Here is a 27418-nt window from a genome sequence, read left to right as displayed (position 1 = left end):
ACTGCTCCCCCTCTGTGATTCCGCTATATTATTTTGTCAGGCCAAATCCTTGGCCATCCTTTTCTCCTTAACTTAATCCAGCCTGGCTACACTCTGTCTCCATTGTCTTCCAATTCCAGCATTTAAATGAGCTGATTTAAATCCCTCCACCACTGGTATCCATAATCTTAAAGGCTTTGCAGGAATATCTTTTGAAATCTAACCAGAGCCACTGCAATTGGTCTCATGTAAAACTGTAAAATACATAATTAAGCTCTTTTTCATTAAGCCCTAAGGAAAGACACAAAGTGCTGGAGTAACTCAGCAGGTCAGGCAGCAACCCGGGAGAACATGGACAGGTGATGTTTTGAGCCGGGACCCTTCTTCAGATCAGTCTGAAGAAGGGTTCCAACCCGAAACTTCGCCTATCCAACCCAAAACTTCGCCTATCCACGTTCTTCAGGGATGCTACCTGACCTGCTGAATTATTCTGGCATACGTGTCTTTCTCTGGTATAAACCAGCATCTGCAGTTCCTTGTTATTACAAGCCCCAAGGAACAGTGATTTGTGAGTTCAGCAGCTGGTATCTGGCTTATCATCTGTCATCAAAAGAGCATCTGAAGGGTCTCGACCCAAAACGTCACCCATTCCTTCTCTCCAGACATGCTGCCTGGCCCGCCGAGTTATTCTAGCATTTTGTCTACCTTCGATTTAAACCAGCATCTGCAGTTTTTTTTCCTACACATCTTACTTAAATAACGTCTTCACCATAGAAAGAGGTCCCAAAGAACGCAACAACAAATGGCACAAAATGACACAAGGACAAATTAGTCCACCCAATCAATGAGTAGGGGTAGGGAGAATGTAGGAAATAAGTTGCTGGGGGTTATGGAGAAAATACCAGAGCTCAGAACCAGAGCAGAGAAAACCATATTCCATGTCATTTCCAGAAAGGTGGAAACAAAATAGGAAAAATTGAATTAAAAAAGGTCTGCTTCACAAGGAGAGAAATATTGAGGAATATATCCTGTCTATTTTCAGCTTTGAGATGAATTATTTACCTTGATACGAAGAATTAAAACAAAAAGATTTATTTAGAAAAATGTTAACATTCTGCTAAATATCACTGTAAAGAGTTACAAGAGTGCTGATGCATAAAACATAGAAAATTAAAATGCTATATGTCAAACGGTGTTTTGGCCTTTATTCCCAAAAGGAAAAAGAAAAACAGAATTTGAAACAAAAAATAAAGAATAGTGAGAACACTCAGCAGTCAAGTAGCATTTCATAGAATCATAGAGGAATATAGCACCAAACAGGCCCTTTGGCCCATCATGTCCTGCCGACCATCAACAACCTAGCTATATTAATCTCATCTACAGTACTTCATTTAAAGTATTTTATGCCTTGGCAATTCAAATGTTCATCCAGCCCTGTCTAATGTCTCTCTCACAATGACCAACATTGTATCCTCCATGGGGGTCAGGCCCTGCAGGAAAGTCTCTCCCACTTTCATTAGTTCTTGCTACCTCTAATTGCACATACTTGTCTTCTACAAGAATGAGGAAGTGTTGTGGATTATACTGGGGTGGTGAGATTGACATGGTTTAACAGGCAGTGTATGCATGGTGTGGTATGTAGCTTGAGGTTTGCAGCCGTACTACGTTTATTGGAATGAAGTTAAGCAGCCTGATGTGATTAATTACTGTAAATATGTGGTGCCATTCATAAAGATTTTTGGTTGGCACTGAGGTGTTGCAAATTTAGAGTAGATTTTGGCTTCAGTCTCTGGCAGAATTCTGGCAGCCATAGTAAGTGCTTGTCTCCAGTACACCCTTGTCCTCCAGAAGGCGTTGCGTGGCAACAGTACGGGTCAGGGGTCGTGACCTCGCCTGCCGTGCAAGGGCCCTATACAGGGTGGTGGATGCCTGGAACATGCTGCCTGCAGGGGTGGTAGAAAAATATATGATCAAAGTGTTTAAAATGCTTTTAGATAGGCATATGGATGTGGAGGAAATGGAGGGGTATGAGTCATGCCAAGACAGATCAGATTAGTTTATGTTGGCATCATATTCAGCATAGACACTGTTTCTGTGCACTACCTTTCCATGTTCAATGAACCCCCTTCCCGAGCTACCGCCACCGCACTTTCTGTTTCCCAACACTGAACCAAATTAGTATCCACTTGGCCACCTGCCTCTTAATTTCATAACAAGGAACTCTAGCAGACACTTGTGATACCTGGGATGGAGCCTTTTCGTCTACACAGGCTATGGTTTCCAGTTTGTAGAATCAATTTCAGTAGGAATTAACCATTCTTCACCACGAGTATCGCAACGTGACTGGACAGGACAGGACAACATTTCCCAGACCGGGTCAACTTCGCGGATTTAACCAGTGATCAATAGATACTTTCACTCTTAGTACAACTGAGCTGTTGTAACTCAAGGAGACGGTTCTATCACATTCTCCCCCTGCTCGATAAATAAAGGCCACCCACTTTGGACGAAGGGGCACGTTTATCTCAGCGATTAAATTAAAACGAAGGCGGGGCGAAAATACTATTCCATGGTTTGTTAAAGAGGATCGAGTTGGATTAGTACATGACCCCAATACTGTCGATGCGATGACCACACTCCCAGGTGGATCCTTGCAAGGTGGATCTTTACTCACCAGCCGGATCTGAGTACTGATAAGGACGTAAGGCATTTTTTCACAGCTTTCGCTTTAGATTCCCACCGTTTCCCCAACCACTATCCCCGCGGCTCAGGACCAACGGTGCAACTTCCTCGTCAAACCTTCATGCAGCCAATCATTCCCCGCCGGAGCTCACGTAATAGCTCTTAAAGAGCCAGCCGCCTCCTGTGGAATTACTGCACAAACTGCATGGGAATGTGTCCGCCTGACTATCATTTTGTGGCAGCCGGAACATCGAATATCTTCTTTCAAATAAAACATTATTTGTTAGACATTTAAAATAACTCAGTTCGCCTGGGTTTGCTGTGTGGCAGATGATTAAGAAGTTAGGAGCAGGTTATCTGGTCTCTCAAGCCTGCTCCACTATCAATATGATCCTGACTGATTTGCCCCAGAACCCTGCTCCTCTTATTTGCCAATTCCCCACAGCCCAGAGTCTCCTCCCACAGACTCCCAACTAATTACCAACCAATGTTGAAAAGTTACCTTCAATTTTGGGGGTTTCATATTTTGACAATAATTTCTTATTAAATGCCTTTTGGAGATAATATCCAGCCACTTCTCTGTCTAACAAATAATGTTATATCCTCAAAACAAAAATAGGCTGACATATCATACCCTTCAGAAATCCATGCTAACTCTGTCATCTCATTTGGACTCATTCACATTCTCAGTCTGTGTCTGATAAAAATTTCTGGTAAAACTGATGGGTTCGTAGTTTACCAATTTTCCCTTACTCCTATCCCATTACAGGAAAGATGTGGAAGCTTTATAGAGGGTGCAAAGGAGGTTTACTAGAATGCTGTCTGAATTAGATGGTGTGCCTCATAATTTGGTGCTGGACCGATTTGCATGAGAATGTTCCAGCATTATTAGTAAGTTTGAAGAAGGTACCAAAATAGGTGAAATCGCAGACAGTGAGGATGGTTATCAAGAATTATAGCGGGTCTGAAGAAGGGTCTCGACTCGAAACGTCACCCATTCCTTCTCTCCTGAGATGCTGCCTAACCTGCTCAGTTACTCCAGCATTTTGTGATACCTTCGATTTGTACCAGCATCTGCAGTTATTTTCCTACACTAAGAATTATAGCGGGATCTTGATCAGCTGGGCAAGTGGATGGAGGAATGTCAAATGGAATTTAATTCAGCTAAGTGTGAAGAGTTACATTTTGGGAAGTCAACCCATGGCAGGACCTTCACATTGAATGGTAGGGCTCTGGGGAATGGGGTTAGAGCAGAGGGATCTAGGAGTACGTTCAGAGTTCTCTGAAAGTGGTGTCACGGGTAGATAGGGTAGTGAAGAAGGCTTTTGGCATGCTTCACCAGGCTTCATTAATCAGGAAATTGAGTATAGAAATTAGGATGTTATGTTACTGTTGTACAAGATGTTGGTGAGTGCACTTGGAATATTGTGTTCAGTTTTGGTTACTCTGCTATAGGAAATATACCATTAAGTTAGGAAGAGTTGCCGTGAAGATTTACAAACATGTTGCCTGGACTGAAGGGCCTGAGTTGTTGGAAGATGTTGGATAGGCTCACACTTTATTCCTTTGAGCACAGGAGGCTGAGGTGTGATCTCAGTGAGGTGCATAAAGAGGGTGAAAGCACAGAGTCTTTTTTCCAGGATAGTGAAATCTAAAACTAGAGGACACAGTTTTCAGGTGAGAGGGGAAAGATTTAATAGGAACCCAAGGCGCAACCTTTTCACACAGATGGTGGTGTGTATATGCAATGCAATGTCAGAGTAAGTAGTTGCGGCAGGTACAATAACAACATTTAGAAGACATTTGGACAGGTACATGCACATTAACGGTTTAAAGGGGAATGGGCCAAATGCAGACAGATGGGATTAGTTTAGATGGGCATCATGGTTGCAATGGACAAGTTGGGCCAAAAGGTCTGTTTCTGTGCTGTCTGAACCTGTGACTGAATGGAACACTAGTCAGTAACAGAATGAGAGAAGGTGTGTGATAGTTCTTTGTGTTGTTGCAGATTTTGCTTTGGTATAGTTAATAGAAGCTGTGATCATCTATATACTAAAACTCTCATTTGTTTGTTTGTTTGTTCCTGAACTACAGCCAAAGCGGTACACAATAGCGTGACAATTTTAGGCCCACCTTACTCACCGTTGTCCCTTTGGTGCTAATGGAAGAAGTTTCATTGAAATCGGTGTTATAATTTTAAAGTTATTCACATTTCAATGTTTAAATCGATCTCCAAGGGAGGGAGGGATGAAGGGGGGAGGAGGGAGGATAAGGGGAGTTGAGGGGGATGAAGTGGGGGGGAGGGGAAGGGGGAGGGGGAAGAGGGGAGGAGGAGGGGGGGGGGGGGGAGGAGAGGGTGCTGCACCAATGCAGGAGAGGTTTGGGTCCAACGGGTCCACTTGGTCTAGTATAATCTAAAGTTCAATGGTTAAGGCAATGGCGGTTAACCATTATTGTAGTCAGTAAAAGTCTACAAAAGAGGTCAACGCATTGCTAAATGATTATAGTCCACAAACATACAGCAAAAGAAAGCAGCTGACAATCAAAATGTTTTTGGTATACACTGTAACCCTATTGTGATATCATTCTTTTAACAAAACAACACATTGAATGATATTCACATGTTCTATATGTTAATTTGCTTTTCAAATTCGTATTTACGTTGTAATACTGTTGTGCTCTCAGTATGAAGTATATCACAGCTGGGAATTTTTTTTAAATTGCTACTTGGTGACAGAAATAAATAATCAAAATATAGTTACAGGAAACCCAGCAGAGGAGTATAATTGTGTTTCAGAGTGCATTCAAAGTTATGAATTAGAGGGCGCAGGGCATGGCTGGAATGTAATGGGGAAAAAAGTCTACAACCAAAAATTAATAGCTGAGAGGATGAACAGGCTTTAAATAATGAAGTAGAGACAGAAATGCAGAGTAGGAAGTGATAGAAAAAATAGAACTGGGTGTAAGAAAATAGAGGCACACTGGATTTGGTAACAAGGAAGTGGGGTGATGGGCTAAATATAAGAATAAAAAGGAGAATGATGACTGTAGGAAGCAAAAAAAAGTAAAGAATGACTAGAACTGTAAATTATGAGATGAAGAAGTGCATGTTACAAATGAGAAATAAGGCAAAGGCCCTGTGTTTGGCATCGGGATAAATTAACGTACAAAACTGCCTGCTATACAAGATCTTTTACAGCATTGCCAATCAAGGAGCCTCCGAATTACCAATAACTTTTCAAATATTACATGCTGTTGTTATATTGAAGTTAATATGAAACTGAAGCCTTGTGAACGAGCTTGTGGAGATGGTCTCAAACACAGAGACAACGTGAAATAATTTTATCTTGTTCAATCAAAGCTTCAAGTCATTCGGGTGCCAAAGTCCCACAAAATAGCATCCAATTAAACATAACAACTATCGCTGTTATAACATAGCATATTTTTCAATTACGTATTTAAACAGGCCTCTGCAAATGACATCAGATTAGGTGTACAGTTGAGAAGCTGCCATATTAGTTTTCTATGAGAAAATTGAGAATTTTAGCGATTACATTATTTATTTTTATGTGCATTCAAAACTTTTAATCACAGTGGTCCAGTATCAATACTCTCAGAGGAAAGGGAAGAGGTTCTGCCAAAAAAAGTCTGTTTTTCATTTTAATTGAAGGCTGCTAGTGGACCTGAACGAATTAAAAGATACCCATCTTTATGTGTAGGAAAGAACTGCAGATGCTGGTTCAAATTGAAGGTAGACAAAAAATGCTGGAGTAACTCAGCGGGACAGGCAGCATCTCTGGAGAGAATGGGTTACGTTTTGGGTCTCGACTCTTCTTCAGACAAAGAAGGGTCTCGACCCGAAACGTCACCCATTTCTTCTCTCCAGAGATGCTGCCCGTCCTGCTGAGTTACTCCAGCATTTTGTGTCTACACATCTTTATGCCTTATATTGTGAGATTTTAGATTAAGTGTGCTTTCACTGATTGATTGAATGCCTCCAACTGGATAAGATCTTTAATATCCGTAGCTCTCTACTTTGCGTAAATCCTGGCTTTACCTCTGTCCAGAATTTCATTAAAACTCTACCTTATTGTTAAATGATTTATTAAAAAATTCAGAGCATAATGCAAATTGAATTATTATGCAGGGTTCAGAGCTGATGGCGACCTTCAACACATAAGAATGAAAATGCAGCTGAATCTCAATAAGGTAATTTTCAACATACTTCATATTTAGCTTTTCCAGAACAATGTTAATAAACCAGTAGCAACCCTATCTTCAGACACCCAGCACCTGAGCTCTGCACTTCTTTTCTTAAAAGCCTCCATCCCTGTAAAACTGCTCTCTGATTAAGCTTCTTGTTGCCTCGTCTAATATTTTCTCCTTTACCTTACTTTGATTTTTGTCCTGATGTTGGGTCCCAACCCAAAACAATGACCATTCCTTTGCCTCCACAGTTGCTGCTTGACCAAATAGATTCCTCCAGCAGTTTGGACATTTTGCTCCAGGTTACAACATTCTCTTGTGTCTCCATTGATTTAAAAAAAATTGTACTTCTATAAAGTGCTTCAGTATATCTATGAAGCAGATAGGAAGCCTTCGCCATCCTCCCATTCCAATAACATCTGAGATATCCTCTTTCTTTAGCAAACATGATTTCCTCCCTGCTTTCATAGATGGATCCCTCACCTGCCTCTCCTCTGTGTCCCGTAGGTCTGCTCCCACTCCCACTTCCCCAGACTGAACAAGGATAGAGTTCCCCTGGTCCTCACTTTCACCTCACCAGTCTCCGCATTCAACCCATTTCCTTCACTTCCAACATGATCCAACCACCAGCCACATCTTCCCATTCTCACCCCTTTCCACCTTCTACAGAGATCACTCCCTCCAAAACTCCTTGGTACATTCATCCCTTCCCACCTTAACCATCCTCTCCCCAGATACTTTCCCCTGCAACTGCAGGAGATATAACAACTGTCCCTATGCCTCCATCCAAAGCCACCAACAGTCCTCACAGGTGAAACAGAGGTTCATGTGCATCTCCTCTAACTTCAACTACTGCATCCAGTGTTCCCGATGTGGCTTCCTGTACATCGGTGAGACGAAGCTTAGACTCGGCAACCATTTCACCAAACACTCAGCAAGGCCTGCAGGATATCCTGGTTGCTCTCCATTTTAACTCCTTTTCCCATTCCCACACTGACCTTTCTGTCCTGGTCTTCCTCCATTACCAAAGTGAGGCCACGTGCAAACTAGAGGAAAAACAGCTCATATTCCGTTTGGTATGAGCATTGAATTCTCCAATTTTAGGTAATTATGTAACCGTTTGCCCTTCCCTCTATATAACCCTCCTCGCCTGTGTCGGCCTATTACCTGCCAGCCTTTACCTCTACTCTTCCCGAAATCCAGGTTAGTCGGGAAGTGGTGTTAGGTAAATTAAATGGATTAAAGGCAGATAAATCCCCAGGGCCAGATAGGCTGCATCCCAGAGTGCTTAAGGAAGTAGCCTCAGAAATAGTGGATGCATTAGTGATAATTTTTCAAAACTCTTTAGATTCTGAAGTAGTTCCTGAGGACTGGAGGGTAGCTAATGTAACCCCACTCTTTAAAAAGGGAGGGAGAGATGAAACGGGGAATTATAGACCAGTTAGCCTAACATCGGTAGTGGGGAAAATGCTAGAGTCAATTATTAAAGATGTGATAGCATCACATTTGGAAAGTGGTGAAATCATCGGACAAAGTCAGCATGGATTTACAAAAGGCAAATCATGTCTGACGAATCTTATAGAATTTTTCGAGGATGTAACTAAATTTAGTAGAGTGGATAAGGGAGAACCAGTCGATGTGTTGTATCTGGACTTTCAGAAGGCCTTCGACAAGGTCCCACATAGGAGATTGGTGTACAAACTTAAAGCACACGGTATTGAGGGTTCAGTGTTGAGGTGGATAGAAAATTGGTTGGCGGACAGGAAGCAAAGAGTAGGAATAAACGGGTCCTTTTCGGAATGGCAGGCAGTGACTAGTGGGGTACCGCAAGGCTCAGTGCTGGGACCCCAGTTATTTACAGTGTATATTAATGATTTGGACGAGGGAATTGAATGCAACATCTCTAAGTTTGCGGATGACACGAAGCTGGGTGGCAGTGTTAGCTGCGAGGAGGATGCTAGGAGGCTGCAGAGTGACTTGGATAGATTAGGCGAGTGGGCAAATGCATGGCAGATGCAATATAATGTGGATAAATGTGAGGTTATCCACTTTGGCGGCAAGAACAGGAAAGCAGAGTATTACCTGCACTGAGCCACCTGGAGCGCCCGGGGATCTATGTAAGAATGCTCTTCATAGACTACAGCTCGGCATTTAATACGATCATCCCAGGCATACTAGTGGACAAGCTGTACAATAACCTGGGTTTCTCCCCATCCATCTGCGCCTGAATAAGAGACTTCCTCACAAACCGGCCACAATCTGTTAAGATCGGCCCCCACAGCTCCTCCACCATTACGCTTAGCATTGGCTCCCCGCAGGGCTGTGTGCTGAGCCCCCTCCTCTATGCTCTGTATACACACGACTGCACTCCTATTCACCCCTCCAATTCAATCATCAAATTTGCAGACGACACAACTGTGGTCGGTCTGATCACTGGAGGGGATGAGTCTGCGTACAGAGATGAGGTCTGTGCTCTGTCCGGATGGTGCGAGGCAAATAATCTAGCACTAAACACTAGCAAAACAAAAGAAATGGTGCTGGACTTCAGGAAACAAAGAGCGGCTCCCACCCCACTTCATATAAATGGGGAGGAAGTGGAGTGGGTCTCCACCTTCAAGTTCCTAGGGACCACCATCTCCCAAGACCTCTCCTGGACTGCAAATACCAAGGCGGTAGTGAAAAAGTCACAGCAGAGACTGTATTTCTTAAGATTACTTCGGAAAAACAGACTGAAGGAGAATCTGCTGGTGACCTTCTACCGCTCCACCATTGAGAGCGTACTGGCATACTGCACCATTGTGTGGTATGCTGGCTGCTCGGCTGCAGACCAGAAGGCCCTCCAAAAGGTCACCAGGACAGCAGAGAAAATCATCGGCTGTCCACTACCTTCTCTGAAGAACATCACCAGCTCGCGGTGTCTGAACAGGGCCAGAGTCATAATCAAGGACAGCACTCATCCAGGACACGAATTGTTTGTTCTCCTGCCCTCTGGGAGGCGCTATAGGAGCCTAAGGGCCAGGACAAATCGACTCAAAAACAGTTTCTTTCCCTGGGCAATAAGAACAGTGAACGGAAGTACATGAATCGACTACTCTCATTTTTTTAAAAAGAAACTTTCTTTTAAGAATTTTAAGTGTTTAACCCATTCATTATTTATTAGGTTTTTAAATTGGGTTTTATTTGATACTGGCATTTGTTGTGTTGGTTCGTATGTCTGTGCAATTGTCTTTGCACTGTCGCACTGTTATCAGCTGTAGCACTTCTAATTTCGTTGTACCTTGTGTACAATGACAATAAAGGCTTATTATTATTATTATTATTATTATTATTATTATTATTATCATTATTATTATTATTACTACTGCTACTGCTACTGCTACTGCTACTGCTACTGCTACTACTACTACTACTACTACTACCTGAATGGTGACCGATTAGGAGAAGGGGAGATGCAACGTGACCTGGGTGTCATGGTGCACCAGTCATTGAAAGCAAGCGTGCAGGTGCAGCAGGCAGTGAAGAAAGCGAATGGTATGTTGGCATTCATAGCAAGAGGATTTGAGTTTAGGAGCAGGGAGGTTCTACTGCAGTTGTACAGGGCATTGGTGAGACCGCACCTGGGGTATTGTGTGCAGTTTTGGTCTCCTAATCTGAGGAAAGACGTTCTTGCCTTAGAGGGAGTACAGAGAAGGTTCACCAGATTGATCCCTGGGATGGCGGGACTTTCATATGAAGAAAGACTGGATAGACTAGGCTTGTTCTCGCTGGAATTTAGAAGACTGAGGGGGGAATCTTATAGAAACATATAAAATTCTTAAGGGGTTGGAGAGGCTAGATGCGGGAAGATTGTTCCCGATGTTGGAGTCCAGAACCAGGAGTCACAGCTTAAGGACAAGGGGGAAGTCTTTTAGGACCGAGATGAGAAAACATTTCTTCACACAGAGAGTGGTGAGTCTGTGGAATTCTCTGCCACAGAAGGTGGCTAAAGGGATCAGGGGGTATGGAGAGAAGGCAGGTACAGGTTACTGAGCTGGATGATCAGCCATGATCATATTGAATGGCGGTGCAGGCTCGAAGGGCTGATTGTCCTACTCTTGCACCTATTTTCTATGTTTCTATGTTTCCAGCCCTCTTCACCCCACAATCAATTAGAAGAAGGGTCCTGACCAGAGCCTGTCCATATTCTCCTGAGATGCTGCCTGACCCGCAGAGCTACTGCAGCACGCTATGTCTTCTCGTCAACTGAAAAGGTAACCTTGATGCTAGTGATAAAGAAATTCCTGGTAGTGTTGGGGTGGAGGAGGTAGGAGAGAGGCTTATCGTGTTAGTTTGTAGGAGTTATTTTTTGCATGCCAGAATGGTCAAGATGGTATGGGGACAGTTTTTATGTACTTTCCATTTCAAAAACAACATATAAAAATCTGGTTGTTTTTAGGAGAATCAATTCTCAAATCTTTCTCAAGTATACACTGATGAGCCAAAATATTATGACCACCTGCCTAATATGCTTTTGGTCCTTTGTGTGCCGCCAAAACAGCGCCGACCCGCCGAGGCATGGACTCAAGACCCCTGAAGGTGTCCTGTGGTATCTGATACCAAAACATTAGCAGCAGATCCTTCAAGTCCTGTAAGTTGCAAGGTGGAGCCACCATAGATTGGACTTATTGATCCAGCACATTCCACAGATGCTCAATTGGATTGAGATCTGGAAAATTTGGAGGCCAGGGCAACACAGTGAACACTTCATCATGTTCCTCAAACCATTCCCGAACAATGTGTGCAGTGTGGCAGGGCGCATTATCCTGCTGAAAGAGTCCACTGCCATCAGGGAATACCATTGCCATGAACGGGTGTACCTGGTCTGCAACGATGTTTAGGTAGGTGACACGTGTCAAATTGACGTCTATATGAATGGCCGGACCCAGGAATCCCAACAGAACATTGCCCAGAGCATCACACTCCCTCCAGCGGCTTGTAGTGTTCCTACAGTGCATCCTGGTGCCATCACTGCCGTCGCACATCAATGAGCCTTGGGCACCCAACACCCTGTCGCCAGTTTGTGGTTTGTCCCTCCTTGGACCACTGTCGGTAGGTACTCAGCACTGCTAAGCACATTAAATGCCTTGCCGTTTCACAGATGCTCTGACCCAGTCGTCTGGCCATAACAATTTGGCCCTTGTCAAAGTCGCTCAGGTCTTAGCTCCTGCCTGTTTCTCCTGCATCCAACACATCAACTTCAAGAACTGACAGGTGCCATTGTAGCAAGATAACCAATATTATTCACTTCACCTGTCAGTGGTCATAATGTTTTGGCTCATCGGTGTTTATTAAATTTTTGACTACTGGTAAATAGGCAACATCTATGATGAGCTGTACACATAGTTTATTTGCAACTGAGACAAATAAATTATTCAGCATGTATTCATATGCACAGTGCAACAGTTGAAAAGTATTTATTTTTTCCAGGCATTGTACATTGTATTCCTTATCATTGGCAACTTGTCAATTGTCATAACTCAATTACAATTTGTATGATATGTCTGTTATTTGTAGGAAACTGCAAAAAATCTAGAGACAAATTCAGTGTGTGGCCAAAACCATGCCAGATGGAGTTCAATGTGGGCGTATTTGGTCATCTGCTTATATATTTTCTGATTTGTGAGAAACCATGAATAGGAGAGGAGTATCGAGTCTTCAAGTTCCATTAATTAAATCACATAAAGCTCGTCTGCCTACAAAAATCAATCAAAAAAACTAATGGAAAGGTAAATTTATCTCAAGGGATTGTCATAGGGGAATAAATTATGATTTGGTTCAGTAAAGTGTTGTCAGACTGTATTTGAATATAACATCAGTTATTCCAGCTTTTTGTGTCTATCATCAGTTTTGGGAACTTGTTGGAAAGAGTGCAGAAATGTTTTAACAGGATGTTACCTGGACCTGCGGACCTGAGTTTGGAGAAGCTGAGCAAGAATAGGGAGAAGCTGGTTAAGCTGGGACTTTTTTCTTTTCAGCGTAGATATTGTAGCTGAGGAGTGACCATATTGAGGTGTATAAGATCATGAGGGGTATGGATAAAGTGAACGGTCATAGTCTATTTCCCCAGGATAGAGGATTCTAAAACTAAAGAACCTAGGTTTAAGGTGACCGGGGAGATTTTAGAGGGATTTCCAGGGCAACTTTTTCACTCAGAGGTTAGTAATCTGAAATGATCAACCAGAGAAAGCTATCAAAGTGAATACAATTATGACTTTTGGACAGATACATTGAGAGGAACGATTTAGAGGAATATGGGCCAAAAATAGCAATTGGGACTAGCCCAGAACACCAACTTGGTCAAAATGAACAACATGGGCTGAAGAACCTATTTCCATGCTGTATAGCTCTGTGACTCTCTAACTGCACTTCAGGAAAGATACATTACCCTTGGAAAGAGTAGTGCATATTTTTTGCGGGGCTTGGGTCGGCCCACTGCGGACCTTTCACCGTCCGGCGCGGCCTGAAATAGGCCACAGGATTTCTCTCTGCCCGGCGGGGGCTTCAATGTCGGGAGCCACGACCGCCCCGATGTGCAGCGGCAGCGTATTCACCCGCCCCGAATTGCGGGGCTTGTGTCGGCCCGCTGCGGACCTTTCACCGTCCGGCGCGGCCTGGAACATGGCAACTTCAACAGCCTGACCGCGAGAGAAGACGGCATGGGAAGAGAAAAGACATTCTGGCCTTCCATCACAGTGAGGAGGTGACTGGAGGAGACTCACTGTGATGGATGTTTCTTTTTTTTGTTTTGTGTTGGTTTGTGATTGTGTGTGTTATTGCTTATTTTTATTGCTCTTATTGTTGGACTGTGGGTAATGGAATTTCGTCCAAAAGACATTTTTTGGATGACAATAAAGGCTATTCTGATTCTGATATTCACCAGGACAATTCGATAGCCTAGGGATTTTACTTACAAGAACCAGTTCAATAACATTTCTTTTATTACACTGAGTTTAAGGGATCAAGAGGTCATTTATTTAACCCAAATCAGGGTTTAAAAAAAATTCTTACCAAAGATAAACAGCAACTTCTGAAGAAATCATAAGGAAGAGAAGCATGTGACATTAGCCCAAAGGCCAAATTGTCTTCTCCATTGCCCTTGCTTCTCTCATGGGTTGGTAAATTACGGTTTCCATTTAAAAAAATGAACTTGCTATGTGAGTTTATATGTTTATATGGAAAAATGGTCAATTATAATCTCTTGATTTAAAGTATTCAATTGTACAAATAAATGTTTCACCTTTACAAGGATTGTTGCATACATTTGTGGATTCTGGATATAATGGGTAATACCAAAACTCTGGAAGATATGCAGAGACAAAATACGGGCAGGAACTAGGGAGAGTATATTGGGAGGAGTTATTATTGGATACATCCACATCTGGCATGTGGGAGTCATTTAGAGGCCTGTTGATCGAAGTTCAGGCATGTTCCAGTAAGCAGGAGTGGATAAGTAAGGGAATTTTGGATGAACAAAGAGATTGTAAATTTGGTCAAATATAAAATAGGGAACCACATGCAAGGTTTAAAAGGATGGAATCAAACAGGGTCTTTGAGGAATATAACGAAAGGAGGAAATAACTCAAACAGGTGATTAGAAGGGCCAAAAGCGGCCATAAAATGGCTTTGGTGAGCGTACTAAATAAAAACCCAACATAATCCCTACATAACATATACCTACATTAAAAACAAGAGAGTAAGCAGGGAGAAGGAAGGACCACTCAAGGATAAATGAGGGAATTTGTGCTTGAAGTCTGCAGATGTAGGTCAGGTAATTTGCATCTGTTTTCACCAAGGAGAAGGATATGGAGGACTGTGAGATCAGAGACTAATATGCAAGATTCAGCCGAAGCCTTGATGAAGATCTTTGTGTCTTCATTAGCGACAGGCAAGATTCTGGAGGACTGGAGAGTAGGCAACATTGTTCCTTTATTTACAAAGGGAAGTAGAGAGAAGCTAGGAAATTGTAGGCCAGTGAACTTCACGTTAGTGGTAGAGTAGCTATTGGAAAGAATTATTTGGGATAGGATATACTGCAATTTTGAAGAGCATGGCTTTGTATATGGCAGGTCATGTCTTATTAAATTGATTGGGTTTTTTGAGGTAACAAAAGTGATTGATCAGTGGATGTTCTCTACATGGATTTTAGAAGGGCAATTGATCAAGTCCCCCATGGTAGGCTGATTCAAAAGATTAAGATGCACAGGATTAACAGTGATTTGGTCTTATGGATTCAGAACTGGCTTACTGATATCAAACAGAGATGTATGGTGGATGGACAATATTCAAACTGGAGGTCTGTAACTAGTGGAATTCCACAAGGATCTGTGCTGACACCACTGCTATTTGTAATATATATAAATGACTTGGACATAAACACAGACGGGTTGGTTAGTACGTTTACAGATGACACCAAGATTGCTAGGATTGCGAAATGTGAGGAAGGCTGTCAAAGTATACAATGGGATATAGAACAGTTACAGAGATGGGTAAAATGTTAGATGGAGTTTAATCCGAGTAAGTGTGAGGACTCGTACTGTAGGAGTTCAAATCATATCATATCATATCATATCATATATATACAGCGCGGAAACAGGCCTTTTCGGCCCACCAAGTCCGCGCCGCCCAGCGATCCCCGCACACCAACACTATTCAAGATTCAAGATAGCTTTATTGTCATCCAAATTGGACGAAATTCCGTCACCCACAGTCCAACAACAAAAGCATCGAAATAGGCATTAAAATTACACAACCCCAAAAACACACAAAAGAAAAAACATCCATCAAGAAAACATCCATCACAGTGAGTCTCCTCCAGTCCTCTCCTCACTGTGATGGAAGGCCACAATGTCTTTTCCCTTCTCCTGCCGTATTAACACTATCCTACACACACGAGGGACAATTTTTACATTTTACCCAGTCAATTAACCTACATACCTGTACGTCTTTGGAGTGTGGGAGGAAACCGAAGATCTCGGAGAAAACCCACGCAGGTCACGGGGAGAACGTACAAACTCCTTACAGTACAGCACCCGTAGTCAGGATCGAACCTGAGTCTCCGGCGCTGCATTCGCTGTGAAGCAGCAACTCTACCGCTGCGCTACCGTGTATGGGGGAAATATACAATTAATACCATGACTCTTAACAGCATGTGATGTGCAATGGGATCTTGGAGTCCAAGTCCATAACTCCCTGAAAGTGACAACACATCTAGATAGAGTGGTAAAGGCATATGGTATGCTCGCTCTCATTGGTCAGCGTATTGAGTTATAAGAGTCAGGATGTCATGATGCAGCTTGATAGGACTTCAGTTAGGCCACATTTGAAGTATTGCATGCAGTTCTGGTCACCCCATTACAGGAAGGATGGGGAGGCTTTGGAAAGGGTGTAAAGGTGGTTTTCCAGAATTATTCCTGAATTAGCGGGTACAAGCTACAGCAGGGGTGTCAAACTACCGGCCCGCGGGCTGCATCCGTCCCGCAAAGGGGTCCAATCCGGCCCGCGGGATTATTTGGGGAAAAAAAAGTATATTCGCGACCATTTATTATGTATCTGTACGGCAGCCGCTCTCTCTCTCCCGCCGCTCTCTCTCTCTTGCGGCTCTCTCTCTCTCGCGGCTCTCTCTCTCTCGTGGCTCTCTCCCGGGATAGGCCAGGCGGTGACGCGGGCGGGAAGAGGCCAGCGCTGGGGAAGGTGGGGAGTCTCAGCGTTATTGTACCTGCACTCCTAGACCACTCTCCTCTACAATAATCCCAGAGCCCTACCATTCACTGTGTAGGTCCTGTCCATGCTCCCAAAATGCAATACCTCACATTCCTCAGCATTAAATTCCATCAACCATTCCTCGGCACACCTGCCCAACTGATAACAATCCTGCTGCAATTTTTGACAACTATCTTCACTATCTACACTTTTGTGTCAATTGCAAATTTGCTAATCACGCCATGCCCGTTCTCATCCAAATCATTGATATAGATGACAAACAGCAATGGGCCCAGCACCAAACCCTAAGGCACACCGCTAATCCCAGGCCTCCAGTCCAAAAAGCAATCTTCCACAATAACCCTCTGCTTCCTTCCTTGAAACAAATTTTTCTATCCATTCAGCACTCTCTCCTTAGATCCAGAGACAATGTCTACAGCTCTGCCATCATCAACCTTTTTGGTCACATCATCAAAAAAACTCAGATTCATGAGACATGACCTCCAATGTACAAAACCATGCTAAATATTCTTAATCGGCTCTTGTCCATCTAAATGCATGTTTTGCCTATCCCTCAGAATACTCTCGAGTAACTTTCTGACCACAGATGTTAAGTTCATTGGCCTGTAGTTTCCAGCTTTTTCCCTGCAGGCCTTCTTGAATAGAGGCAGAACACTTGTCACCATCCTGTAGTCCAGGACCTTGCCAATGTTTTATAAAGTTGCACCATAACCACCCTGCTCTTATATTCTATACCCTGGTAGTCGAAGGCAAGCATCCTTTGCACATTCTTAGCTATTTTATCTATCTGTGCTATGACTTTCACATATTTCTTGTAACATCTTCAACTTTGTGTTAATAAGGACCACATTACTGCAAATACTTTTAAATGGAGGAGATAAGTTGTTTTTGATCGGTATTTAGAGAATCGCATTTTGCCTCACACAAATCTATACTCTAGTTCTGCTGTTGACCAATCCTGTTTGGCCAATCATCAATATTTTTTAGCTTCTGTTACATTGGACTGTCGGAAATAAGTTAATTAGGATATTCCAATTAAATCCTACACATAAGGGCTAGATTGTGATCTAATTTCACAAAGGCGTCACAGAGGCGGTAGAGTTGCTGCCTTACAACGCCAGAGACATGGTTCAATTCCAACTACTTCAGGTGCTTTCTGTACAGGGTTAGTACGTTTCCCCTGTGACCATGTGGGTTTTCCCCAGGTGCACCAGTTTGCTCCCACATTCCAAAGATGTGCAGGGCTTCTGCAAATTATCCCTAATGTGGATTGGTGATCACTGATCGGCGCTGTCTTGGTGGGCCAAAGGCTTGTTTCCAAGCTGTATCTTTAAACTCTAAACAACAGACAGGAGGGAGGTTTGTTTGCTACCTGTCCATTCAAATAAGCTAGAAATTGACCTTTTCTGTACTGCTGCTAGAGATTTCTTGCTTACTATTATGATATTTATTGTAATAATTTGCAAAACAAGCAGTGAACTTATGCAATACTGTTAAGAGATCACCAAATCATTGAATCACTAAATAGCATTGGACGTGTCCACCAAGGTTTCTCTGTTTATTCACAAAATGCTGGAGTAACTCAGCAGGTCAGGCAGCATCTCGGGAGAGAAGGAATGGGTAACGTTTCGGGTCGAGACCCTTCTTCAGTCTGAAGAAGGGTCTCGACCCAAAACGTCACCCATTCCTTCTCTCCCGAGATGCTGCCTGACCTGCTGAGTTACTCCAGCATTTTGTGAATAAATACCTTCGATTTGTACCAACATCTGCAGTTATTTTCTTACACTTAAGGTTTCTCTGTTCCTCTATCTTCCCAGGAATTCTACCATTCAATGTATACACCCTAGCCTTGTTAGTCCTCCCAAAATGCATCACCTCACATATATTGGGATAAAATGTCATCTTCAATTGCTCTGCCCACCCTATGAACTCATCTTTATCATTTAGTAACCTAAGACTACCCTCCTCAGTAGCAACACAACACAATTTTCACATCACCCGTAAGTTTCCTAATTGCATCTCCTACATTCAGACCCATATCGTTAATATTGTAGCTATAACAATCATCAAGGATCCCAGCACAGAGGATTGACTTCATGGAGCCATTGAAAATTATGATACAGAACAAGGCTATTCAGAGATGATATCCACACTGATATAGCCTGGACAATAATCAATGGGCAATGTCTTAGGTTTCCCAACAAAGTCTAAATTTGTCAATTATAAACAAATAAAAACTTAACTCAAATTCAATTCTTAACTTCCTTGTCCCCATCATGTCTTAAACCTCAGAGGCTGGTGAAACACAACTTAATGGAGGTCTGGCATGAGCTATTTTCTCTATTCTCTGTTGCCTACTTCAAGCCCATGAAAAAATCCAAATGTTCTTGATTGGAAAATTTGTATTTCTAATGTGTGGGAGCTAGTGGGAATATGCAGAAGGATGGGAGAAGTTGGTGAAGCCTGCCAAATGATGCTATTGAAAGCAGATGCTTGAATCAGCTACTCATTAAAGTGAAGAAACAATAACACTGCATCAAGCCAGAAAAACAAAATGCAAAAGCAACCCAAAAAAGAAAGCTTCTCTGGTTGAAATCCAGGGAAGCAATGTAATTCTTAGAAAAATAGGTCATTGGTTTCAAAAGTGTGCCCAGTGGTGATTTTAAATGGCAAGTGTCATGAATTGTGGAAAAGGATAGGAAATTAGTTTGTGATCTTGGCTCAGTTATCGGTGCCATGCGTTAGAATCTGTTTATTTACTTACAACCAGCTGGAAACTTCGACTCATTCCTGCACACACATGATTTTAGAAGAATCATTAAGAATAGCTGGAAAGGCGATGAAGTCCTGCAGTTACTAGAGCTCGCAAATGATGAATCACCTCCAGTTTAAATTCCATTTGGAATATTTTGGAGGACCAAGAACCAAGATGGTGGGCATCGGTTATCACCAGCATACTGCTTTGAAAGTGAAATGAAGCCAAGTTTGATGAGGCTACTTTTTGGAAATAAAATATTTAATGGAAACTTTTTTTTATAACTGTCACAGTGATTGATTTTTTGCATATTTTATGATGTCTACATTTTGGGAATTTCAATGATTTGTAGATCTCTTGACAGAGATTACATCAGTTCACAACAACATGTTATGCAAATAATCTCAATAAATATAATAGTAAGCATGAAATCTCATACAGAAATCTCAATTTATAACTCATCAAATGGATAAGTAGGAAATAAACACCCCTCCTCCTGCCTTTGTTATCATGCAAAATTAGATCCTTTATGTATCGGATTTCGGGTTTAGATTTCGAGTTCAAGTTTATTATTGCCAGATGTATTGAGGTAAAATGGAAACCGCGCTTGTCTAGCAACGTATTAATTATGAATACATCAAAGGTTAGAGACCTCCTGTTGCAATTACATCGATCCTTCATAACTGGAAAATTATGAACATCACGTCTCCCTGTCCAAGGAAAGTGACACACAACATTGGCACACCAAATTGATCCCTGGTATAGGAGATTGGTCAAACAAAGAGAAGTTAAGAAGGCTAGGCTTATACTTGCTTGAATGTAAAGAAGTATACAAAGTTCTTAAGGGACTTAACATGACAGACTCGGGTATTTAGACCCATGGATCACAGGCACAATATAAATAGTTGAACATTCAAGATACATTTGAGAAGTTTCTTCATATGGAGGATTGTGAATCATTGGACTTCTCCATTCAAAAAGGCTGAGAAAGCAGTTACTTGATGTGTTCAAAGCAAATTGATAGATTCCTAAATATTAGCGGAATCAAGAGATATGGGGTTAAGTGCAGGAAAGAGGCAACCAGGCCTTAATTGAATGGCGTACGAAGCACAGCACTCTTGTAGAGTCTTATAGCACAGAAAGAGGCTCTTCCATCCAACTCGTCCATGCTAACCATGATTTATTTGATAGATACAAAATGCAGGTGTAACTCAGCGGGTCAGGCAACATCTCTGGAGAAAAGGAATGGGTGACGTCTCGGATTGAGACCTTTCTTCAGACTGTGAGATGGGGAGAGGGAAACTAGAGGTATGAAAAGGTTCAGAACAAATCAGAGCCGGTACTGATGACCAAGGCAAGGTAGTGCCCACAATGGTCCATTGCTGGCTGTGGAACAGGTGATAACCAAGGGATATAAGGATGCAAACAGTGGAACTAGCAGGACGACAAGCGTGGGAGAGGGGTGGAGAGTGGACTCCTATATATTGGCGAGATCAAGCAGAGACTGGGCGATCATTTTGCTGAACCCCTCCACTTGGCCTATGTGATCTCCTGGCTACCAAACATTTTAACTCTCCTTCACATTCCCACGCTGACCTTTCTGTCCTGGGCCTTCTACACTGTCAGAGTAGCTAGTCGCACTTGCTTGTGTTTTGCTCATAGACCTGTAAACAACTTCTATCCACGTACTTGACCAAATGTCTTTTAAACATTTTATCCACCTCAATAGCTTCCTAAGGTAGCTCGTTTCATACTACCACCACCTTCTGCATGAAAAAGATTGTCCCTCGGCTCCCCTTTGAATCTTTCCCTTCTCACCTTCTGTGGTGTATTATGATAAGAATTGACGAGTGAGACAGGTTAGCATACAACATATGGCTGCTTTACTTCAACACCACCAGAGAGTGTAATCAGGTATCCCACAATGCTTTATACCCAGAACTACGGCAAGGCTCAGCTGCCAAAACACAAAACTCAAAATGGTAAATACACCACATTACCCCCTTTTTAAAATGAAGGTAATCTTAAATAACTGAAATTAGCAAGTGCCTTATTACTAACAATAACCATTCCCAAAATTACTACTATGCAAAGTTACTTGTTATCACTAGAGACCCTCTTGTAGTTTTAACAAGTCTCAGTCCATCTGTGTGTTCATATTAATGAAAACAACTTAAACAACTAAACAGTCCTTCATGCCGAACATTTCCCCTTTTAAAAAAAAAAATGAAGCTTAAGGGACATAGCGGTCTGGAGGCTTCCTGACCCTTGATGATCGGCGTGGACTCAGCGGCGCAGCAGCTGCAGCTGTACGGTCCACAGTCCCTGGCTCGCTGCATGATGACATGTCCTCCGGCTGTGCGGGTTGGCTCGGTGCAGAAGTGTCAGTGGTTGAGTTTTCAGTGTCCTGATCCAGTCCATCTCCCATGACTCTGAATCTCAGCTGATCTCCATGTCTCCTGTAGGTGATGTCGGTGTCTCCTCCTTGTACTTTGTAAGACACCGGTCCTGTTTGATCCACTATGACTCCAGGAATCCATTTGCGTCCTCCCCCAGCCGTATTGTATAAATACACTGGGTCATCCACTGAGAAACACCTGTCTGCTGCACGGAGGTCATGGTGAAACTTCTGCTTGTACTGTTTTTTACGAACAGCGGCTGCTGTGTCCGGACGGATGAAATCCAGACAGGTGCGCACGTGTCTGTTCAGAAACAGGTCAGCAGGTGACTGACCAGTAGTGCAGTTTGGTGTACAGTGAGTTTGTAATCTCCACACAGACGAATGGTATGGTCCTTTTTTTCAACCGGAACAACGGGTGCTGCCCATTCACTATGTTTGACTGGAGTAATTATGTTGGCCTTTTCCAGTCGGTCCAATTCAGCCTCCACTCGTGCTTTCATGGCAAATGGCAGTGGGCGGCTTTTGCAAAACTTTGGGCGGGCCCCTGGTTCCACCAGAATTGTTGCTTTGACATCACGCAGAGTGCCAAGTTCATCTTTAAACACTTCAGCGTGTAACTCCAGTACATCCTGTATTGATGTCAGGTGAGGCATCTCCTTAATATGCTTTATGTCTTCCTGATGAGACTTGTCACTGGCATGTTTAATTTCTTTCCAGTTTAAGGTGAGCTTTTTCAACCAGTTCCTTCCACACAAAGCTGGTCCTGCTCCCTTTACCACAATCATTGGTAGCTGCTCACTCTGACTCTCATATTTGACAGTGGCTTCAAACTGTCCCAACACAGGAATAACCTCCCCTGTGTATGTCTTCAGTGTGACTTCAGCAAGCCCTAGTGGTTGCTTTAAAAAGGTGGTCTGAAACAACTCCTCTGAGATAATGCTCACGGCAGCTCCGGTGTCAATTTCTAGTTTGACTTCTTTGCCATTAACCACAAAACATGCCCGGTATGCTTGTTTACAGTTGTTGCCATTTACTAATGAAAACATTGGCAACACTATTTCCTCTGCCTCCACATACTTTGTGTTTTTATCAGTCTGTCGTTTATATCTGCTCTGTGTCGGTGCCGCCGCCACTTTTCCTCTGCATGCCCTTTTAATATGCCCGGTTTTACCACAGTTGTAACACTTTGCATCTTTAAAGCGACACACCTGTGGGCTGTGATTTTTGCCGTTACATCTATGGCAGTTCCTCCCCGTTTGCTTAACCGTGTGCGCATCCACTTTATGCACTTGGTTCGGACGTACCTCGTGTCCCCGCAGCTGCTGCGTGTCTCTCTCCGCAGTCTCCATGCTGAGGGCGATCTCAGTTCCAATCCTGGGAAAACGACTGTAACCATCCACCTTACCTACACCCCTCACGATTTTATAAATCTATATAAAATCATCCTCAGCCTCATTCGTGTGAGGAAAGGTCGCTGTCTATCCAATCTCTCTTATAACTCAAGCCCACCATTCTCGATAACATCCGTGTGAATCTTTTTGTATCTCTTTTTCCCGTGACACAAATCAATTCAAAATGAAATATATATTTAATTTAGAACAAGAACAAGGAAGATCGCAGTGACTGCAATAACTACAGGGGCATTTCATTCCTAAGCACTACAGGAAAGGCCTTTGCCAGTGTGATCCTATAAAGACTCCACAGACTTGCTGACAGAATATACCCTGACGCGCAATGCGGTTTTCGTGGAGGTCGATCTATGGTGGAGAAGTGGGAAAATAACTGCAGATGCTGGTTCGAATCGAAGGTATCACAAAATGCTGGAGTAACGCAGCGGGTCAGGCAGCATCTCAGGAGAGAAGGAATGGGTGACGTTTCGGGTCGAGACCCTTCTTCAGATTGATGTCAGGGGAGGGGGCGGGACAAAGATAGGATGTAGTGGGAGACAGGAAGACAGTGGGAGAACAGGGAAGGGGAGGGGAAAGGGAGGGACAGAGGAATTATCTGACGTTGGAGAAATCAATGTCCATACCGCTGGGGTGTAAGCTGCCCAAGCGAAATATGAGATGCTGTTCCTCCAATTTGCGGTGGGCCTCACTATCTATGGTGGACAAGATCTTCTCCCCGCTTCAAATTCAAGAGAAATGCAGAGAGCAGCAAACCCCATTATACATCGCATTCGTGGATCTCACAAAAGCATTTGATTCTGTCAGCAATTTATCAAGTGCTAGAGAAGTTTGGGTGTCCACCACACCTTCTAAACTTCACCCAGTCCTTTCACGAAAATATGCATGGTACAGTTCAGTTTGATGGTGCTACGTCAGAAAGCTTCCCCATGAGAAGCGGAGTGAAGCAAGGATGTGTCCTAGCCCCAACTCTGTTCGGCATCATATGTATAAGAAAATAACTGCAGATGCTGGTACAAATCGATTTATTCACAAAATGCTGGAGTAACTCAGCAGGTCAGGCAGCATCTCCGGAGAGAAGGAATGGGTGACGTTTCGGGTCGAGACCCTTCTTCAGACTGATGTCGGGGGTGGGACAAAGGAAGGATATAGGTGGAGACAGGAAGATAGAGGGAGATCTGGGAAGGAGGAGGGGAAGGGAGGGACAGAGGAGCTATCTGAAGTTGGAGAAGTCGACGTTCATACCACCGGGCCGCAAACTGCCCAGGCGAAATATGAGGTGCTGCTATCTGGACTACACTTCTTCCCACCCGGTCCCCTGCAAAAAGTCTATCCCCTACTCCCAATTCCTCCGTCTACGCCGCATCTGCGCCCGGGATGAGGTGTTTCAGACTAGGGCTTCCGAGATGTCCTCGTTTTTCAGAAAACGGGGCTTCCCCTCCTCCATTATAGATGAGGCTCTCACTAGGGTCTCTTCTACATACCGCAGCTCCGCTCTTGCTCCCCATCCCCCCACTCGCAACAAGGACAGGATCCCCCTCGTTCTCACCTTCCACCTCACCAGCCAGCGGATCCAACATATCATCCACCAACATTTCCGTCACCTACAACAGGACCCCACCACTGGCCATATCTTCCCATCCCCTCCCCTCTCTGCATTCCGCAGAGACCGTTCCCTCCGCAACTCCCTGGTCCACTCGTCCCTTCCTACCCAAACCACCCTAACCCCGGGCACTTTCCCTTGCAACCGCACGAGATGCAACACCTGTCCCTTTACCTCCCCCCTCAACTCCATCAAAGGACCCAAACATTCTTTCCAGGTGAGACAGAGGTTCACCTGCACCTCCTCCAACCTCATCTATTGCATCCGCTGCTCTAGATGTCAACTTATCTATATCGGCGAAACCAAGCGCAGGCTCGGCGATCGCTTCGCTGAACACCTGCGCTCGGTCCGCATTAACGCAACTGATCTCCCGGTGGCCCAGCACTTTAACTCCCCCTCCCATTCCCAGTCTGACCTCTCTGTCATGGGCCTCCTCCAGTGCCATAGTGAGGCCCGCCGGAAATTGGGGGAGCAGCACCTCATATTTCGCCTGGGCAGTTTGCGGCCCGGTGGTATGAACGTCGACTTCTCCAACTTCAGATAGCTCCTCTGTCCCTCCCTTCCCCTCCTCCTTCCCAGATCTCCCTCTATCTTCCTGTCTCCACCTATATCCTTCCTTTGTCCCACCCCCGACATCAGTCTGAAGAAGGGTCTCGACCCGAAACGTCACCCATTCCTTCTCTCCCGAGATGCTGCCTGACCTGCTGAGTTACTCCAGCATTTTGTGAATAAATCGATCTGTTCGGCATCTTCCTATCTGCCCTTCTGTTCTTTGCTTTTCCGACAGACACGGAAGGAATCTACCTCCACACCAGAAGTGATGGGAAATTCTTCAATCTAGCAAGATTAAAGGCCAAAACGAAGGTGAAAACTGTGCTCCTAAGAGAACTCCTGTACGCGGATGATGCTGCATTCATCGCCCCAACGGAAGTGGACGTCAAAGGCTAATGAACAGGATGCCTCATGCGTGCAATGAATATCGGCTGACAATCAGCATTAAGACTGTTGTCATGGGTCAGAGCACTCCGCTCCCCCCTCAAATCAACCTAAACACCACTTTACTGGAATCCGTCAAAAAAATCTTCTACTTGGGATCCACGTTGACTGACAGCCTCCCTTTGAATGAGGAAATCAACTCACGCATAGGAAAGGCAACAACCACCTTTGGGAGGCTAACCAAGCGGGCATGGAAGAACAGGAAACTCACAATCAAAACCAAAGTCACTGTCTACAAAGCTTGCGTATAGAGCTTGCTACCTTACAGTAGTGAAGCTTGGACGACTTATCAACATCAAGAGCGGAAATTGAATAACTTCCATTTTCGCTGCGTTCGCCGCATCTTGGGAGTTTCTTGGCAGGACAAAATCACCAACGAATCTGTCCTTTCTCTAACCAACATGCCTAGCATCCCTGTTATCCTCAAGCAGAAGCGCCTCCGTTGGTTTGTACATATACACAGAATAGACAATGGGCGTTTCCCCAAGGACGTGCTTTATGGGGAGGTTGCCAATGCTCGGAGACCAGGAGGAAGACCAAAGGACACAATTGAAAGGGATATGGCAAGCTTCAATATCGACACTGACAACTGGGAAGCGGCTGCCGTGGACCTCCAGGCGGGCATGAAACATTACGACAGTATGTGGTTCAAGACCCTGGAGCACAGGCGCCAACGCCGGAATATGGTCAAAGGCAGCAGCCACGGACTCCCCAGAACAACGACCAGAGACGACCTCACCTGTGGAAACTGTATATCTGCCTGTCATGGATAGGCCTAGTCAGTCACACAAGGAAATGTAACCACAGGTGAAAAATCCCCCTCTCCAAGGACAACGCCAAGTCGCACCATCATCTCCCGCAGATGGACGGATGCCAGAGAGATATAGTTAAAACTGTAGATGTTGCGAATCTTAAATAAAAACAGAAAACCCTGGAAACATTCAGCAAATTGGAAAGTATCTGTGGAAAGAAAGTAATAAATTCTGTTTCTTTTACCACAGATGCTGAGCGTGTCCAGCATCCTGTGTTTATGTTCAACAAATCAGCACGTGGACTATGTTTAGGAATGTCAAATGAGTAAAATAGTAATATTTTCGCCTCGCCCAAAATACGCCAGGTTATCGAAGTGTCACTTGACAACACGTGCTAGGGCGGGGCGACGCGGAACTCAATGTCGGGGCTCCGGCGGTTCCGGGGGGTGGGGGTCGCGGGGGGGACTCTTTATTCGGCAGCACAAAGGTGGCGGCTCCGTTTCAATGACGCTCACAATGGAAGCCGCGCTTGAGCTGGCAGGGCAACACTCAGCGATGACAGGAGTGAGAGGGAGGGCGATCCGGGGACACACCAGTAACGATTAGGGGAGATAAAACAAAAACTACCAGTGGATGGAGTAGGCCTGGTGAAGAGCTTCGGGAGGGCGGGGTTGTTCGAGTGATGAGGGCGCTGTCGCAGCTGACACTCGGTGCCTAGCCGGCGCGAGAGGGACCGTTGGCGGCTCGAGAGGCTGCGGTTACCTGGGCGGGGGTCACGTGAGGGGCGCGGCTCTCAGCGCGAGCACAGGTGCAGAGCCCCCACCCCCCGCAGCAAGTTCATGGCCACCGCCCTACCTGCATGATGTAGGGCAATTTTCG

General features: G+C 44.1%; 1 protein-coding gene across 2 annotated transcripts in view; it reads right to left on the bottom strand.

Moving 5' to 3' along the window:
• The window catches only part of gchfr (GTP cyclohydrolase I feedback regulator), a 36341-nt gene extending 14273 nt beyond the window's left edge, over positions 1-22068 (bottom strand). Inside the window, exon 1 of one of the 2 annotated variants that reach the window (XM_078406176.1) lies at positions 21648-22068. In XM_078406176.1, coding sequence (XP_078262302.1) covers positions 21648-21809 — 162 coding nt within the window. In that variant the 5' untranslated portion in view covers positions 21810-22068. Of the gene's footprint in view, positions 1-2653; positions 3049-21647 lie in introns of those variants that run through there. The other variant, XM_078406177.1, reaches the window with a different exon arrangement.
• Positions 22069-27418: the final 5350 nt, after the last annotated feature.

This window comes from Rhinoraja longicauda, chromosome 10, assembly GCF_053455715.1.
Source record: "Rhinoraja longicauda isolate Sanriku21f chromosome 10, sRhiLon1.1, whole genome shotgun sequence".
In the NCBI taxonomy this organism is placed as follows: domain Eukaryota; kingdom Metazoa; phylum Chordata; class Chondrichthyes; order Rajiformes; family Arhynchobatidae; genus Rhinoraja; species Rhinoraja longicauda.
The sequence above is the reverse complement of the archived record's forward strand: the minus strand, read 5'-3'. Positions and strand labels throughout refer to the sequence as shown.